Source organism: Coregonus clupeaformis, chromosome 16 (genome assembly GCF_020615455.1).
Source record: "Coregonus clupeaformis isolate EN_2021a chromosome 16, ASM2061545v1, whole genome shotgun sequence".
Lineage (NCBI taxonomy): Eukaryota > Metazoa > Chordata > Actinopteri > Salmoniformes > Salmonidae > Coregonus > Coregonus clupeaformis.
The window spans coordinates 1,770,219-1,788,374 of NC_059207.1; the positions used below are offsets into that span (position 1 = coordinate 1,770,219).

At 45.3% G+C, this 18,156-nt stretch overlaps 1 protein-coding gene across 3 annotated transcripts in view; it reads right to left on the bottom strand.

Moving 5' to 3' along the window:
* The window catches only part of LOC121535956 (sodium-driven chloride bicarbonate exchanger), a 35,992-nt gene that overhangs the window by 10,768 nt on the left and 7,068 nt on the right, over positions 1-18,156 (bottom strand). For all 3 annotated transcript variants that reach the window (XM_041843191.2, XM_041843192.2, XM_041843193.2), the window contains 10 exons: positions 7,341-7,422; positions 5,753-5,908; positions 4,576-4,717; positions 4,330-4,490; positions 3,943-4,131; positions 2,891-2,979; positions 2,288-2,445; positions 1,972-2,059; positions 1,694-1,840; positions 1,178-1,272 (listed from right to left, as the gene is read on the bottom strand). In XM_041843191.2, the coding sequence (XP_041699125.2) occupies positions 1,178-1,272; positions 1,694-1,840; positions 1,972-2,059; positions 2,288-2,445; positions 2,891-2,979; positions 3,943-4,131; positions 4,330-4,490; positions 4,576-4,717; positions 5,753-5,908; positions 7,341-7,422 (1,307 nt within the window). The remainder of the gene's footprint in view (positions 1-1,177; positions 1,273-1,693; positions 1,841-1,971; positions 2,060-2,287; positions 2,446-2,890; positions 2,980-3,942; positions 4,132-4,329; positions 4,491-4,575; positions 4,718-5,752; positions 5,909-7,340; positions 7,423-18,156) is intronic.

Sequence of the window (18,156 nt, forward strand, 5' to 3'; positions counted from 1 at the left end):
CTTTGAGTGGTATTTCAGCCGAGCGGGGATGGATGCTATGCTGTGGCCCTCTGGGAGATCATGGCTCATAGCAGAACTGGGCTGCAGGCCAACCTACTGTACCATCAGGATGAGTTCCTCAGAGACCTACTGTAGCAGGGATCACTTACTACAACTACAACTATATCACTTAAAAACCCAAAATATACAGCATCACTTACATTTTTTTGACATTTTAGTCATTTAGCAGACGCTCTTATCCAGAGCGACTTACAGTTAGTGAGTGCATACATTTTCATACTTACTACAGCTACACATAGCCTACTGCCTCCCTCTAAATATACTGTATTACACTACTACAGCTTTCTCCTCACTCCAAATACACTCTACTACACTACTGTAGATACCCAAAACAAATTGCACCTACAATAAAGTATTGTTAATAAAGGTGTAACACTTTATTGTTGGTGTCCATAAGTGCTTATAAGCTACTGCTAATAAGACACTAATAATTCATGAATTCATATACATTATTTTGCACTGTTAAGTATTTATTAGGCATTTTAAGAGATTAGGTAACTTTATTTACAGCATCAATATCGAATGCTGTAGGGTATTAACTATTGAACTAATTATAGCCTATAAACAGATTCAGGTCAGCACTTAGTTAAAGCACACTTAGTGCATGTAATATAAGTGGACATGATTATATGATGAACTTATAAAAACTTAATAATAGATTAAAATCAGCCCTTAGTTAATGCACACACAGTTAGTGCATTATATGTGGACATTTAATTGTACAATGAAGTGTTACCAAAATAGCTAGAGTGTTTTCCCCAGTGCTGTCGAGGCACATTTTAATAAGTGATGCTGGTCTTATGTAGGAAAGTATGCATGGATGATTCCAAACGCATGTATCACACTCAATCCCAGCTCTTTTTGTGAACTCGGAGCTTGAGGAACGAGAGAAACCCATAAGGATGTGTGTTTTTTAAAGGAGGGCTAAATGTTCTGCTAGGGACAGGGAGAGCCGGAGAAGAGACAAACGGGACTGAAAACCAAAGACGAAGAGGACCTTAGATGGTCCACAGTGCTGGCGGGCCTACTCTCAGCCCAAACACACACACATGCACGCACGGATGCACACACACACACACACCTTCAACTCACAACCACCACACACACTCTAACCTACCTTCCTGTGCGTTGTAGCTCTGGGCCTCCATGGCCACCAGGTTCCTCTGCTTCTCCCAGATCCCCGTTGAGTAGAGGAGGGACCTTGCGCTTTTCCTGTGTGGTAAAGAATAGAGTTCAGAGGTCGGATGGAATATAAATATTTATTTGCCATAAATAGCTATATAATTTATTTTCAATGCATCGCCACCAGTAGGAATTGACCTAAAATAGCCTGTCAGGCAAAACATTATTCCTTCCAACAACACAGGACTGCTTTTTTAAGGACAAGCCGTCCGGCACGTACCAGCTGATAATAGACAAAAACAAAACAAATGGATTCAGAACGGATTTAGAATTTGTCCTTGGGGTATACCAGCAGTTAAATCCGAGTACAATTCAGATTGGGTTTAGCCAGTGATGCAGTTGGAAGCAAACTAACAGATGATGGCACAGGGTCAGAGCCAAATATATATGCATCTCAAAATAAGTCTCTGGTTAGGGGTGATGTCACAGACACCACCAGGAAGAGGCTCACCTGAGAGGGCACGTTTTTGGGCGGCTCTATCCTGATGGAGGGGTCCCACTCCCCAGGTGGCAACACAGTTACCTGGTCCAGGAACTCATCGATGCCGGCCACCAGGTCGTTCCTGTCCTTGGCTTTATACGCCACGTCATGGAACACCTGGGAGGGGGCAGAGAGGGGATGGGGTTATCCTGTATGTGTCATCATGAGCTGTCATTAAACCTGGCTAACATAACCAAAGATAATGCAGGGAAAAGTGCACACAGGACTACTGCAGTGTGGCTACTTACCTCGTCTGTCATCAGAGTTGCGATGGATCGGCCAATCTCATGGTACTGTGGTCCTTTTCCCAGAGGCCCCAGCAGAATGAACAGGAACCTGAGAGAGAACACAGAATAAGTTTTAAACCAGGGTTTTACCTAAATAGAGTGCATCCACTCAGGAACTTACCCAATGAAAAACACCTATCCCACTTTAGTTACAAACACATGGAATTCATAGTATTAACCGTAATCATCATTAACAACAGAGCACGTACAATATAATAAAACGTTACACGTACAAAATATAATTAACATTATAATAAAATGACAGTGTGTGTCTGACCTGGTGGTGATGGGGACCTCAGCTAGGCCGCTGAGCAGCACGGCGGGACACAGACGGACAAAGGCCACCACGGGCTGCTCCAGGAACTCTAGCTCCCCCACCAGGACGTTGGATGCCTCTGCACCGGGTGGAATCTTCTTCATGAAGTGGAGGTCAATCTACAGACATGATAATCCTATTTAGCTAATAGGAGATAGGAAAATATGCTAAATATTGTCGACTGAAATGAGGGCCAGGGGATCATGGATAGGCCTACTGAGAAATCTGTCATAAATAGGCTACAGCAGATGTTTGGCAAGATACTGGGTTGTGACTAGAATCAGTGGGTTTATTATTCATTGAGCTACAGAGAAATGGCTAAATGCTTTGAGTGGGTCACACAGCATAGTAAATGCACTGGTCTAACACATACTAACTGGTGGCTAGCATAGTCACAGTAATGTACTAGCTAATGTATGACGATAAAACGTAGCATTGTGCTTAGCTGAACTTTTGGGTGACCTGTTAGCCTGGTAGCCAACCTTGGTATGACAACAACCATAGGAGTTGGCTATACAGAACATTGAAATATGGTGCGACCAGGCTAGGTGAGTGGGGCCTTACTTTGCTGAAGTCCACATGGCTGTTCTCCCGGCTGACATGTTCCTTGCCCTCTGTGGTGGCTGGCTGGGACTGGGGAGAGACTGTCTGACCTGGGAGACATCAGGACAGGAGAGAGCCAGCCTGTTAGTCACTTTCACTGGACAACATACTGTACAGTACTCAGATGAAGGCTTTTAGTGTTACACTATAATCTAGATGAATTTATCAATTGATTAATCCTACCTAGATTAATGAAGGAATGAGGCCTTGATGATGGTCTTTGTGATCAAAACGTTGCACTTTCTAAGTTGAATTTGCAAGTAGTACTATTCTACTTTTGAAGGTTTGGTACTGCCCAAGAGGTTAGAGAAAACACATGGAGATTATTAATGGATGTACTGGATGTAATGAAGTGGTTATGATTGTTTTTTTGTGATATGTTTGCAACTAAACGAGTTCCATTTGAGAATGGCCCAGTGTTAGTCTCAGACTAGACTACAGGCGTCCTGTCTAGTTGCCTGTATAGATCTCCTCGTCTGGGTCCATTGTTGGGATAGGGCAGTAACCCTGGGCAACAGCCTGGTGGAAGCTGAAGCGAATGGAGCTCCGCTTAGCTCTGCAGGGCAGGGATTGGCTGTATGGATCTGAGGGGGGGGGGGCAGGCACGGCGGGGGTGCTTTGACGGGGTGGGGCTTACAGGTGGGGAAGGAGTGGTGATGGAGGTGGACACACACAGAGGCCTTGGCCTGCAGGACAAGGCCTGTCTGCTTGTGTTTGTGTCAGTCTTGGGGGCCTTCATCTTAAAGGTGCAAAAAAGGAGGGAGCTGTCGACTGGATGTGTAAAGAACACACACACATGCACACAGACACAAGCAGACATATATAGACACACATATATCCACACACACACACATAGACACACACATATCGACACACACAAACAAAAGGAGAGAATGTAGATAGTAGTTGAGATATTAATCAGACAACAGCAAGTCACACAGAGACACGATACAGCACAACAATAAGAAAAGCCACAAAACTCTGGTTGGTGTGTGATTGGTTGGTGAGCTCACCATTCTTGTCCATGGAGTGGGGCTCGGAATGCTTCTTGCCGATGTCTGCGAAGGAGCGTACGATGGGGATGCGGTTGGCCAGCTTCTTCTGGTTCTGGTGGTGGTGCTGCTTCAGGAGCGCCTCACGGATCCTCCTCCTCACATCCTCCCCCACCGCGCCCGACACCTCATGCTGGTCCAGGACCATATCTGAGAGAACACACATATAGATTGGTTAGGGGTTCAGTGCATTGCTCAAGGGCACAACGGCAGTCGTTGGCACCTGATATTCTAACTCCAGTAACTCTCCAGTTGCAGGCTCACTCCCGCCAGATTTTCCCCTGTCAACCCTCGGATTTGAACCGGCAACCTTCTGGTCACCCTCCACTCCAGCACCACTCTACGTACCGGCGATCTCCTCCAGTGAGTTGGCCCTCATGTCCAGCAGCACAGTGCCGTTGAGGATGCAGCTCCTCAGCTCAAACAGGCTGTGTAGAGACAGGGTGGCCACGTAGGGCTTACTCCAACGCTCGCCTCCGTCCTCCACGTCCTCCTCAAACTTCAGCCACCTGCAAACACAAAACAGATACGCATAAGCAGAAAACGGACACCCTGATTGGCTGAGGAGCCGGAGCGGGTCGTGTGATTGGTTACCTGGCGGTCTCCTTCCACTCGGCGTCCTCGCCCTCTCTCAAGCAGATCTCGTCCAGCTCCGTGAAGAGGGCGTGAGGGATGTGCTCCTCGTCGCCATCCTCCATCCCCAGCAGGAACTGCACCCTCTGGGCAGGGGTGTCTGCTGTAGAGGGGTAGAGGAGGAGGAGAGAGGGAGATAGAGAAGAGAGGGAAGAAGATGTGAAAGAGAGAAAGAGGGGGGAGAGAGTGTGAGAGAGAGAACGAAATCAAGAGAGAGAGAGAGAGAGAGAGAGAGAGAGAGAGAGAGAGAGAGAGAGAGAGAGAGAGAGAGAGAGAGAGAGAGAGAGAGAGAGAGAGAGAGAGAGAGAGAGAGAGAGAGAGAGAGAGAGAGAGAGAGAAAAGAGAGAAAGAGAGAGATAGAGAGAAAGAAAGAGGGAGAAGGAGAGAGAGAAAGAGAGAGAGAGCGAGAGAGAGGAGAGTGCAGAGAAGAGGTGTGAAGAGACATCAATCAATGTAGCCTGGGTGCCAGTCTGTTCTGCACTCTTGCGAACAGTCTGGCCTCACAGCAATCTCAACGTTCACTATGCAGACAGATTTTGTGCAGGGTCACTGATTTAGTTAGAGAAATTCGACATGAGCTAGCAACTATTCGTCAGGACAGACAAATAGTGGTTGCTTAGCAACTTGAGAAAAAAAGGATCTGTGGTACAAAAAAGTGATAGAATTCCAATATTTGCATAACCCCTTGTATATTTGCATAACCATTGCATTATCGAATCAGGATCACATCTGCTGTTCTCTTTTGGCTCATTAATGATAGTTGGCAAGAGCACAAAGAGATCTGGGACCTGGTTAATGTCAATGATGGAGAAACAAGAACAAATGACAAGTCACACATTATCACAGGGAACATTTTGTCAGTACACTCCTCCCATAGACTTTTAAAAAACTTTGAATAACCCTTGTTGGTTCCAGGTAAAACCCTTTTGGTTCCAAATAGAACCGGTTTGGGTTCCATGGAGAACCCTTTCCACAGAGGGTTCTGCATGGAACCCAGAATGGTTCTATCTGGAACAAAGAAGGGTTTTACTATTGGGACAGCTAAAGAACCCTTTTGGCACCCTTTTTTCAAAGAGTGTGGTTTGGTCACATTATCACAGGAAACATTCTTTGCAGCATACTCCCCCCATAGACTTACTGTGGGAGGGTGATTCTCTGCCATCGCTGTCCACCCCAGATTCCCTCTCTTTGGATCTCTTCCTGCTGTTTTTGCTGTGGCCGCCATGGTGACGGCGACGTCGGTGGGACTTCCTCCCCAGGGGAACGTGGACCCCAATGTACAGGGTCCGGTGGCCTGGGGACATGATGATGTACTTTTAAAATGTGATGCATTCATTAAAACGCAGGGTCCTGATGGAAAAAAAATCACTTGGACCAGATTCATACTAAATAAATAACCATTTGGTGTCAGCTGGAAATTAAATACTGAAGCACGGCAATGGAAAGATTCAGTTTCTCTCTCTTACTCCACCTGGCATCCTCCTCTTCTCCATCCCATCTCCCCACTCCTCTCTCTCTCCCTCTTTCTCACTCCCTCTCTTTCTTACTCCCTCTCTTTCTCACTCCCTCTCTTTCTCACTCTCCCTCCATCTTTCTCTCTCCCTCGTTATATGCCACACTCTCTTCCATGTTCCTCACTCTTTCCCTCTCTCTGCCAGGGTGAGTATAATCTATGCTGACTCCAATGCTGAGCTAGGACAGCCAAAATGGCCTGCCCTATAGGTCTCAAACCAGCTCTGGGAAAGCCAGGGTGCACATGGTGACATGGACAAGACCCTGGCCACTCATATCTCTGTCATATCTCTGTCCCTACCTCCAGGCCTGCTGTAACAGCACTACTCAGTGTAAGTACTGTTGAACAAAAACAACCATGCCGTAAGCCATGGACAGAATGGCAGTAAGTCATGGACAGGATGATTCTAGCAATATGTGTGTGACAGCCTTATCGTGTGGTCTGGAACAGTCACAACAACAATACGCATCTCTGAATGCAACACACTGACATTAACAAAACATCCAACATGATATATTACAGTACAATAGAGTATATCTCCCTTTGAATGTGTCATAGAGACTATTATAAAAGACAATTGGGCAGCCCAGGACATGCCTGCTTGAAACACTGAGGACCCCGGAGGACCCTGGCTGCAGCTTACAGTCTGTGAGTCAAGATGGGAGGTTTTCTATAAAAATAGCACAACATCCCTCAGGCCTGTGCACTTGCTGATGTCATGGAACGTCTTTTCTCTCCCATGCTGCTCTCTGTAGCATGGCAGTGACACACGTATTAAGACATGAATGTGTGGTGTCTCTGTGTGTGTGTGTGTATTCCCTGTTTTCACTACAGTGTCCTCTCTCACAAATCCATAGGATCTCTTTATGGGGCAGCAGGGAATACTACACCGGACCAAATACAGTGTCACCGTTTCCACTGCAGGCAGAACAAATAATAACAGCAACCGTGAGTGTCTGAGAAAGGTCACAGGGAGCATCCCAGTTTTCTTAACCAGCTTCCGCTCCTTGTCTCCTTGTGTCTTCTTCTTCCACCCAGAAGTGATATGAAGTCACAGACTAGGTAAAAGCAGAATAGGGAACACCTAGCCTACCAGGAGTTTGCTTTCACCTGTCCAGTTCTTGTGTTACATGTTAGGTAAAGGTGGAAACAAGGAGAGGAAGCCGGTTTAGACTATTGAGATGCATCCCTTAAGCTGTTAATTTTGACTCACCTTCCAGCTCCTCCTTCTCAAAGTTGGTGTTGAGCATGGAGCGAGTGCCCCCTCTGTCCAGCACCGCCTCCTCATCAGTCCTCTATAGGAGACACAGAGAGAGAGAGAGAGAGAGAGAGAGAGAGAGAGAGAGAGAGAGAGAGAGAGAGAGAGAGAGAGAGAGAGAGAGAGAGAGAGAGGTAGAGAGAGGTAGAGAGAGGTAGAGAGAGAGAGAGAGAAAGAGGTAGAGAGAGTAGAGAGAGAGAGAGAGAGAGAGAGAGTGAGAGAGAGAGAGAGTGAGAGAGAGAGAGAGAGAGAGAGAGAGAGAGAGAGAGAGAGAGAGAGAGAGAGAGAGAGAGAGAGAGAGAGAGAGAGAGAGAGAGAGAGGAGAGAGAGAGAGAGGTGGAGAGGTGGAGAGAGAGGAGAGAGAGAGAGGTGAGAGAGAGAGAGAGAGAGAGAGAGAGAGAGAGAGAGAGAGAGAGAGAGAGAGAGAGGTGGAGAGAGAGAGAGAGAGAGAGAGAGAGGTGGAGAGAGGTGAGAGAGAGAGAGAGAGAGAGAGAGAGAGAGAGAGAGAGAGAGAGAGAGAGAGAGAGAGAGAGAGAGAGAGAGAGAGAGGTGGAGAGGTGGAGAGAGAGAGTGTGAGAGAGAGAGAGGTGGAGAGAGAGAGGAGAGAGAGAGAGAGAGAGAGAGAGAGAGAGAGAGAGGTGGAGAGAGGTGGAGAGAGAGAGAGAGACAAAAAACTAGTTAATATGCAAGTTTATTTATGTCCAGTATAAAGAAAACCTTTGCACATCAAGAGATTTCACAGAGAAAGCTCAGAGTGCAGTTTTTTGTGAGTGGTGAATTAGGCCCACCGACCATTCCACCTTGTCAAAACCACCATTCTGTACATGGAGCCACATTTGAATAAAAAAAGCCACAACTCTTATATAACAGGCCTCTGGCATCATGCCTTCCTCCTGCTGCAAGAGGATGAGTCCTGAAATAAACACACAGCAGCTTCATGAGGCTAACTTCACCAGACAGTCGCCATGGCAACTAATGTGGCCAATCACAATTCCCTCACTACCCAGATTGTTTTATTGTTTTAGTCACGTTTTATTTTACAAGGATGCTTCCTCATGCGTGTGGTCAGATAAACACTGACTCTCACACTGCTGCCGAGAGGAACACTGTTGTTGACCCAACAGACTGTCCTGGTAATGGCTAGGATTGTTATAGGAGACATACTGGTTGTGGGGTCGAGGGTCTCAGAGGGTTGATGGGGTGTGTGTGTGTGTGTGTGTTTGTGTGTGTGTGTGTGTGTTTGTTTGTGTGCGTAGGAGTGTGCATCCATTTCCACTGTGTCTGTGTACTATTCCCTTAGTAAGTGTTCCCAGAACTACAACATTTTGTCCAGGCGGTTGTAGGCTTAGTCATTTTCCCAAATAACATGAGGTGACATAGTAGGTGCAGGGTGCCAGTGGTAAGCTGGTAAAACATGAGCGTCAGGGCTACACTCACAGATGCTGCGTAATGCTAGTTAATTCCCTTTGGTAATCACCCTAAAATGAACTAAGGAACTTTACACACACAGCCACACTTCATTCACAATCATCTCTGAGCACAAGTCAATGCTATACTCAAATAATACATCTCTGGACACTGCTGAGCTTTTCCGTATTGCATCATTTGACTATCTAATCAGACTAGAATGTAATCAGCACTTAACGTGATTGGAAAACGTAAACAGTGAATCTACAGCACTTTGGTTAGACGGTGTAGTAACATACAACAACAGTGTATTAGTAATAGAACAGACATGGAAATGAGCTACAGATAACAGTGGTTTCATTATTCCTATTAAGTCCCTTAATTATAGAACTCTTTGATGTTTCCAGGCCTGCAGCTGGTGAAAGCACCCCAGAACCTGCCCCTGGACACTGGCTCTACCCCACAGCTCCCAAAGGTATGAAACCAGAGCCTGTTAACATAACAAAATGATACCACAGAAGTCAAATGTGAAGCAGTTTAGGTTATAATAATAATTGGATCAAAATGAGTGGTGTTCCAAATGATCATTTAGTTTGGTTAAATGTGTTGTTGTCCTGCTGTTACACTGCTCTGCTCTGTCTGTTTACAGCCTGCTGAGCTCCAGGCAGAGGTTGTTAAGGTGGAAGCCCCCTGGCCTTGACCCTTGACCCACCCCACACCTGGAAGTAACCCTTGCCTTGACCCTGTCCCCTGGTCCCACCCCACAGCTTGAGCAACCCTGGCCTTGACCCTGGCCCTGGACTCTACCCCACAGTTACATTTTAGTCATTTAGCAGACGCTCTTATCCAGAGCGACTTACAGTTAGTGAGTGCATACATTATTTGGCCCCCCGTGGGAATTGAACCCACAACCCTGACGTTGAAAACGCCATGCTCTACCAACTGAGCTACATCCCTGCCGGCCATTCCCTCCCCTACCCTGGACGACGCTGGGCCAATTGTGCGCCGCCCCATGGGTCTCCCGGTCGCGGCCAGCTACGACAGAGCCGGTAAGAAACCAGGGCCTATTAACATAACAAAATGATACCACAGAAATTAAATATGAAGCGTCTTTGCAGTTTAAATGTATAATAATTGGATCAATCTGGACAGTATTACAAATTATTGTGTCTTTTCTGCATTCCATTTAGAATGCTGGTCTAAAGTAGTGTACTATACAGGGAATAGAATGCCATTACATACGCATTCCACGACTGGATGACTGTGGCTACACACCAATCAAAGACGCCCTACACTGCCAGTCCACGATGCTGAAGAAGATTACGCTAGCCCAGGCCAAGGTGCTGGAGGGAGGAGGCACCCACACATGGACGCCCATGTGACTGAGCCTAGAGGATCATGGGAATGTTCTGGACAGATGGTGGCCGGGTGGGCTTAGACATCACATTAGACAGTCTCAGATGAGGGTGATTTATCCTAGACAGATGGAGATCAAGGAATGATCAAGGAAAGTATACAAACGTTTTCAGGACTGGTTTGTTTGTGAATGCGATATTGGATGTCAATACATTTACGTCTTGCTTCAAGGAATGGTCCACTGACCCATCATGTGTGCAGTTTCAGTGTGCTCACTGCTTGTCTGAGAAGTTGGACACAAGCAAAGCTACTTCTACATACACAGCAGAAACAGTCTGACTGATCTCTAGTATAGAGGCTGTGGGAAGGAGCATTAAAAGAGGAATGGGAAGAAAGAAAGAAAGAAAGAAAGAAAGAAAGAAAGAAAGAAAGAAAGAAAGAAAGAAAGAAAGAAAGAAAGAAAGAAAGAAAGAAAGAAAGAAAGAAAGAAAGAAAGAAAGAAAGAAAGAAAGAAAGAAAGAAAGAAAGAAAGAAAGAAAGAAAGAAAGAAAGAAAGACGTCCTAATCAAGCATGTTATAATCAGAGTCCCTTTGGTGTAGGGCACAGAATTAAAAAAGTTATAAATAAATACTTTGTTTATTCAATGGTGTAGGTCACAACTGTCATGTATATCCATTAAATGTATCAGGCAGTATGGCCGTCATAGCAGAGAGTGGAGAGCGAGTGACCACCCTTGGAGAAATGTGAAGGGTGACCGGGGGCAGACCCTGCTGCTACTACCCCCAGGAGAACCCATGGCCCCCTGGGAAATCCCCCAGTTCTCAGGGACATCATAATGAAATCCCCCACCTCCTGCTCCCTGGCTGCTAGCCCATGAGAAAAATGTTTCGTCTGATATAAGAACTATGAAATAACATATGAGAATGTCTTATTATAAAGTCTGGGTTTCATCCTCTTCAGGATTTGGTGTCAATTCAATTTCAATTCAGTTCATTCATTCATCTTATATGCTACAAATTTTATGAATGAGTTACAATGGAAAGGACTCCACCACTGACCCCACAACACAAGCTTAACAGAGACTTGCTCATTAATTAATGTTGAAGTCTCGTTGGATCATCACGTTGAGAAAAGCGGTCAATAAATCCTTCTAGAACGCCAACTGTCTTTCTCTGTGCCGGGACAACTACAGTGGGGAAAAAAAGTATTTAGTCAGCCACCAATTGTGCAAGTTCTCCCACTTAAAAAGATGAGAGAGGCCTGTAATTTTCATCATAGGTACACGTCAACTATGACAGACAAATTGAGGAAATAAAATCCAGAAAATCACATTGTAGGATTTTTTATGAATTTATTTGCAAATTATGGTGGAAAATAAGTATTTGGTCACCTACAAACAAGCAAGATTTCTGGCTCTCACAGACCTGTAACTTCTTCTTTAAGAGGCTCCTCTGTCCTCCACTCGTTACCTGTATTAATGGCACCTGTTTGAACTTGTTATCAGTATAAAAGACACCTGTCCACAACCTCAAACAGTCACACTCCAAACTCCACTATGGCCAAGACCAAAGAGCTGTCAAAGGACACCAGAAACAAAATTGTAGACCTGCACCAGGCTGGGAAGACTGAATCTGCAATAGGTAAGCAGCTTGGTTTGAAGAAATCAACTGTGGGAGCAATTATTAGGAAATGGAAGACATACAAGACCACTGATAATCTTCCTCGATCTGGGGCTCCACGCAAGATCTCACCCCGTGGGATCAAAATGATCACAAGAACGGTGAGCAAAAATCCCAGAACCACACGGGGGGACCTAGTGAATGACCTGCAGAGAGCTGGGACCAAAGTAACAAAGCCTACCATCAGTAACAAACTACGCCGCCAGGGACTCAAATCCTGCAGTGCCAGACGTGTCCCCCTGCTTAAGCCAGTACATGTCCAGGCCCGTCTGAAGTTTGCTAGAGTGCATTTGGATGATCCAGAAGAGGATTGGGAGAATGTCATATGGTCAGATGAAACCAAAATAGAACTTTTTGGTAAAAACTCAACTCCGTCGTGTTTGGAGGACAAAGAATGCTGAGTTGCATCCAAAGAACACCATACCTACTGTGAAGCATGGGGGTGGAAACATCATGCATTGGGGCTGTTTTTCTGCAAAGGGACCAGGACGACTGATCCGTGTAAAGGAAAGAATGAATGGGGCCATGTATCGTGAGATTTTGAGTGAAAACCTCCTTCCATCAGCAAGGGCATTGAAGATGAAACGTGGCTGGGTCTTTCAGCATGACAATGATCCCAAACACACCGCCCGGGCAACGAAGGAGTGGCTTCGTAAGAAGCATTTCAAGGTCCTGGAGTGGCCTAGCCAGTCTCCAGATCTCAACCCCATAGACAATCTTTGGAGGGAGTTGAAAGTCTGTGTTGCCCAGCGACAGCCCCAAAACATCACTGCTCTAGAGGAGATCTGCATGGAGGAATGGGCCAAAATACCAGCAACATTGTGTGAAAACCTTGTGAAGACTTACAGAAAACGTTTGACCTGTGTCATTGCCAACAAAGGGTATATAACAAAGTATTGAGAAACTTTTGTTATTGACCAAATACTTATTTTCCACCATAATTTGCAAATAAATTCATAAAAAATCCTACAATGTGATTTTCAGGATTTTTTTTCTCTCATTTTGTCTGTCATAGTTGACGTGTACCTATGATGAAAATTACAGGCCTCTCTCATCTTTTTAAGTGGGAGAACTTGCACAATTGGTGGCTGACTAAATACTTTTTTCCCCCACTGTATAGGAGGACGGAGTGGTGTTCCGTGTCTTCTGTTCAGTTTGACAAACGAGACAGCATCTCCGGCCTGCAGCAGGTTTCTGTCTCTATCTATTAATAGCATGATGTGGGGACGGGATCTCCTGCAGGCTGCAGAGCTGCAGAACACTGATGTTAGAGCAGCAGAGAGAGCGTCCCCGCCACAGATTTAATCTCCCCCCAAATGCTAACCTTTTGCCATAGGTGTGCCATAGGATCTAACCCTGGATGAGATATACACAGCACTGATTAAATCAGCTCCCATCATGTTCTCTGCCTGGTGACGACATCAGAGCAGCCAGCGCGAGGGTCATGTGATTAGGACCCCGGGGAGGGGGGGTTGAGGTGGGAGTTGCTCTGCACGCACACACACACATAAATGCACAGGAGAAATGAGCACACACCATGCATACGCTAACAAACGCATATCTAGGCCTCGTTAGTCAGCTTGATAGGAATGAGTAGAGAGCAACACATGTAAGGGGAAATGGAAGCTGCTGTGGCCCTGGACTGAAAACCAAAGGAGGACGAGGAGGTTGACATCATGTAGGGGGAAGTGGAAGCTGCTGTGGCCCTGGACTGAAAACCAAAGGAGGACGAGGAGGTTGACATCATGTAGGGGGAAGTGGAAGCTGCTGTGGCCCTGGACTGAAAACCAAAGGAGGACGAGGAAGTTGACATCTATCTGATATCCATGTTTGGCGAGTTCAAGGTTGACCTTGGAAAGATGCCTGCCATTGGTTTCTCTTCCTCCTCCTCTCTGTTTACTAGACACCAAGACCATTCCAAGGCTCATTATTCTGTTCTCTATGCACTCCACATAGATGCATTAGAAATGGCATGTAGCTGCATTTTCTGCATTTCCCATCAGCAATTATCCATTATTTATTATGTGTCATTTGACTATTTACTGAAAGCGTAGTCTTATTCTTATCCTAAATAGTCTCTCTGTGAGACAGAAAGAGATTGAGTAGGAGAAAAATATATAGTTGTATGGTATTCAGTTCAGGGCTACAGCAGCCTCTCCATCTCCCTACATGTTGCTCACTGATGCACTCTGCTCCTTCCTATCAAGTTGACTAACTGTATGTATCATCTGTGCAGTGTAGGTTCACAGGGCCGTTTGGGACACAGTCTTGGAAATAGAGCCATGAACTGAACAGGGACAAGGAAGAGCTTTATCATACTATTTCCTTAAAATGGCCCATAGGGCAGGAGGCTATCTCCTGTTTCTGTAGCGTAAGGCAAATTGATGTACAATGCATTCGGAGAGTATTCAGACCCCTTGACTTTTTCAACATTTTGTTACGTTACAGCCTTATTCTAACATTTATTAAATTGATTTATTCCCTCATCAATCTACACAAAATACCCCATAATGACAAAGCAAAAACTGTTTTTTTTTTAAATTGTGCTAATTTATTACAAATTAAAAAACTGAAATATTACATTTACATAAGTATTCAGACCCTTTACTCAGTACTTTGTTGAAGCACCTTTGGCAGCGATTATAGCCTCGAGTCTTCTTGGGTATGACGCTACAAGCTTGGCACACCTGTATTTGGTGAGTTTCTCCAATTCTTCTCTGCAGATCCTCTCAAGCTCTGTAAGGTTGGATAGGGAGTTTCACTGCACAGCTATTTTCAGGTCTCTCCAGAGATGTTCGGTCGGGTTCAAGTCCGGGCTCTGGCTGGGCCACTCAAGGACATTCAGAGACTTGTCCCAAATCCACCCTTGTGTTGTCTTGGCTGTGTGCTTAGGGTCATTGTCCTGTTGGAAGGTGAACCTTCGCCCCAGTCTGAGGTCCTGAGTGCTCTGGAGCAGGTTTTCATCAAGGATCTCTCTGTACTTTACTCCGTTCATCTTTCCCTCGATCCTGACTAGTCTCCCAGTCTATGCGGCTGAAAAACATCCCCACAGCACGATGCTGCCACCACCATGCTTCACCGTAGGGATGGTGCCAGGTTTCCTCCAGACGTGACGCTTGGCATTCAGGCCAAAGAGTTCAATCTTGGTTTCATCAGACCAGAGAATCTTGTTTCTCATGGTCTGAAAGTCTTTAGGGACCTTTTGGCAAACTCCAAGCGGGCTGTCATGTGCCTTTTACTGAAGACTGGCATCCGTCTGGCTACCATAAAGGCCTGATTGGTGGAGTGCTGTAGAGATGGTTGTCCTCTGGAAGGTTCTCCCATCTCCACAGAGGAACTCTGGAACTCTGTCAGCGTGACCATCGGGTTCTTGTTCACCTCCCTGACCAAGGCCCTTCTCCCCCGATTGCTCAGTTTGGCCGGGGCGGCCTGCTCTAGGAAGAGTCTTGGAGGTTCAAAACTTCTTCCATTTAAAAATGGTGGAGGCCACTGTGTTCTTGGGGACCTTCAATGCTGCAGAAATGTTTTGGTACCCTTCACCAGATCTGTGCCGCCACACAATCCTGTCTCGGAGCTCTACGGACAATTCCTTCGACCTCATGGCTTGGTTTTTGCTCTGACATGCACTGTCAACTGTGGGACCTTATATAGACAGGCGTGTGCCTTTCCAAATCATGTCCAATCAATTGAATTTACCACAGGTGAACTCCAATTAAGTTGTAAATACATCTCAAGGATGATAAATGGAAACAGGATGCACCTGAGCTCAATTTTGAGTCTCATAGCAAAGGGTCTGAATACTTATGTAAATAAGGTATCTGTTTTTTATTTGTAATACATTTGCAAAAATGTATAAAAACCTGTTTTCACTTTGTCATTATGGGGTATTGTGTGAAGATTAATTAGGATGTTGTTGTTTTTTATCCCTTTTAGAATAAGGCTGTAACGTAACAAAATGTGGAAAAAGTCAAGGGGTCTGAATACTTTCCGAATGCACTGTACAAGTACTCCCCCCCTGGACAGGGCGCTAGTCTATCGCAGGACCTTTATATAGCTTTTTTATGACGAAGCAACAAATAACAAGAATCAAGCCGAAACCAAAATCCCTCTACGGATTACAAACAGCAGGTGGCCCGGAATAGAATTACAGTTTTACAGGTGGCACTTTCATTCCCCCAGCCAGCTTGCCTATCAATACAATACACCACTGGCCCAAACCAGTCCCCAATCCTGGGACACGACAACTGACCCAGAGTAACCTAGTAGTCTGTATCCCCACCAGTCACCACTCATTCTAATGAGTTCTGAAATCTGACATCAATGGGCTATTATGGAGTGGGTGTGACTATTATGGAGTGGGTGTGACTGTTATGGATTGGGTGTGACTGTGACCTTAGGAACCAACAAAGTCAGTAAGTGTTTCCTGAGACCTGAGAGGGGTCGGACCACCAGGAAGCTAATTGACCTAGATAACGGTTGTGACTAGATTGAGTACAGCTACGACCGGAAGTTATTTTTCGTAGCAGGTTAGGAGAGCATTTTCCCAGCCTAATTCGGTCACACTTTATTTGGATAGTCCGGATTTTCCATCTGTAGAGCATCATACTATCAACAAACAATCTGTTGATAAACAACTGCTTGCTTAGGTTATGGTTAGGTTTAGAATGAGGGTTAGGGTAAGGTTTAATTTTGGGGTAATTCTCCTAACCTGCTGCGTAAATTCTCCTAACCTGCTATAAAAAAAAGTCACTTCATAGCTGTATTCCATCTAATCAAAACCCTAGATAAGCTGTAGTAACTGAACTCAACTGGCTGATGCTGGTAACAAGGACGACCCAGGAAGGAGCACTGGAGGCTTGGAGGTGATGACAAATGAGGTAATGTACACTGAACCAAAAATACAAACGCAACATGTATAGTGTTGGTCCCATGTTTCATGAGCTGAAACAAAAAATCCCAGACATTTTCCATATGCACAAAAAGCGTATTTCTCTCAAATTTTGTGCACACATTTGTTTACATCCCTGTTAGCAGGGGCGGTGTGTTCAATAGGGCGATATGGGCGACGCACTGCCAAACGGGAAAAGGAAGGGATTTTTTTTCTAATCAATTATATCACGGCAACAGTAGTTATCAGTGTTGTAATCTAGACGTCTGATCTGCCACAGTGCCACTAAATGTCCAATCAGGCTAAAGTCGTGCTTCAAATGCCCCCCCCCCCCCTTTTGGGGCGATTTCAGTCAGGTTGAAAATCGCCCAGAAGTCTGTCATAGACTCCCATGTAAAATCTATTTTTTTCAAATATCAGAGCTTTCAATACAATCTCTATGGGTTTCTGAGGGCTTGCACTTACGCGCTTTCGTCATACGTAACATAACCATGAACGTAACTAAGAAAAGAGCGGGTAGCAGCGTCAATCAATTCACTATTACTGTCAAAATGGCTAGGCTTCAGTGCAACTCGATTGTGTCTTTGAAAGAAGTTCCTTTTTGTCGGCGAACAAATGAAGATAAATTGGCAACGAAACAATTAGGACCTCCCAGACCAAATTTAATAATTCAACAGGTTTCTACTAAAAGGGGGGAAGTCCTACACCCGAGGATTTTCCAAAAATTGGTACGAACGAAAAACCTGGCTAGCAGGCTGCGATGTAGCTAATGCAGTCTTCTGCTACCCCCTGCTTACTCTTTCACCCTGAAGGCGGCACGGCAGACAGCACCGCTTGGACAGCGACTGGTGTGTAATGGACATGCACCATCTTTCAGGAAAGATTAAGAAACATGAGCTGTCAAAGACCCACATGGATACCTGTTTGAGATTGTCTGCTTTGGGGAGAGTGAACATTCCCACTCAACTGGATGAGGGATACAGGCTAGCTGTCCGCCGCCACAACGATGAGGTTAGTGTTGATAATCACAAGTTTACTGGAGAACTGAAACTGACAAGGCTGACAAGATAGGACCCTTTTGTCCATTGTTATTGGATAGGAACAGAACTTATAACCAGCTCCTGACCTAAATAGATCTTAGCACAACATTTTACTCAACATATCATATTCCATATTCACTATAACAAATATATTTACTACGACATTAGCAAGAACCGCCACATCCTCAGCCGGCTAATCCAGTGTGTGAAGTTTTGCGGAGTGTTTGAGTTAGCTTTGCGAGGCAAAGATGAAACTGAGGGCTCCACCAACCCTGGTAAGCCAACACTTTTGAGATCAGTCAATAAATGCTTCTGGTATTGACTTATATGCTGCCCCTGTCTTCATGTTGTTGCTGGACATATCTTTTTTAAAATGTGTGTAGGTCACCTAAATCATCAG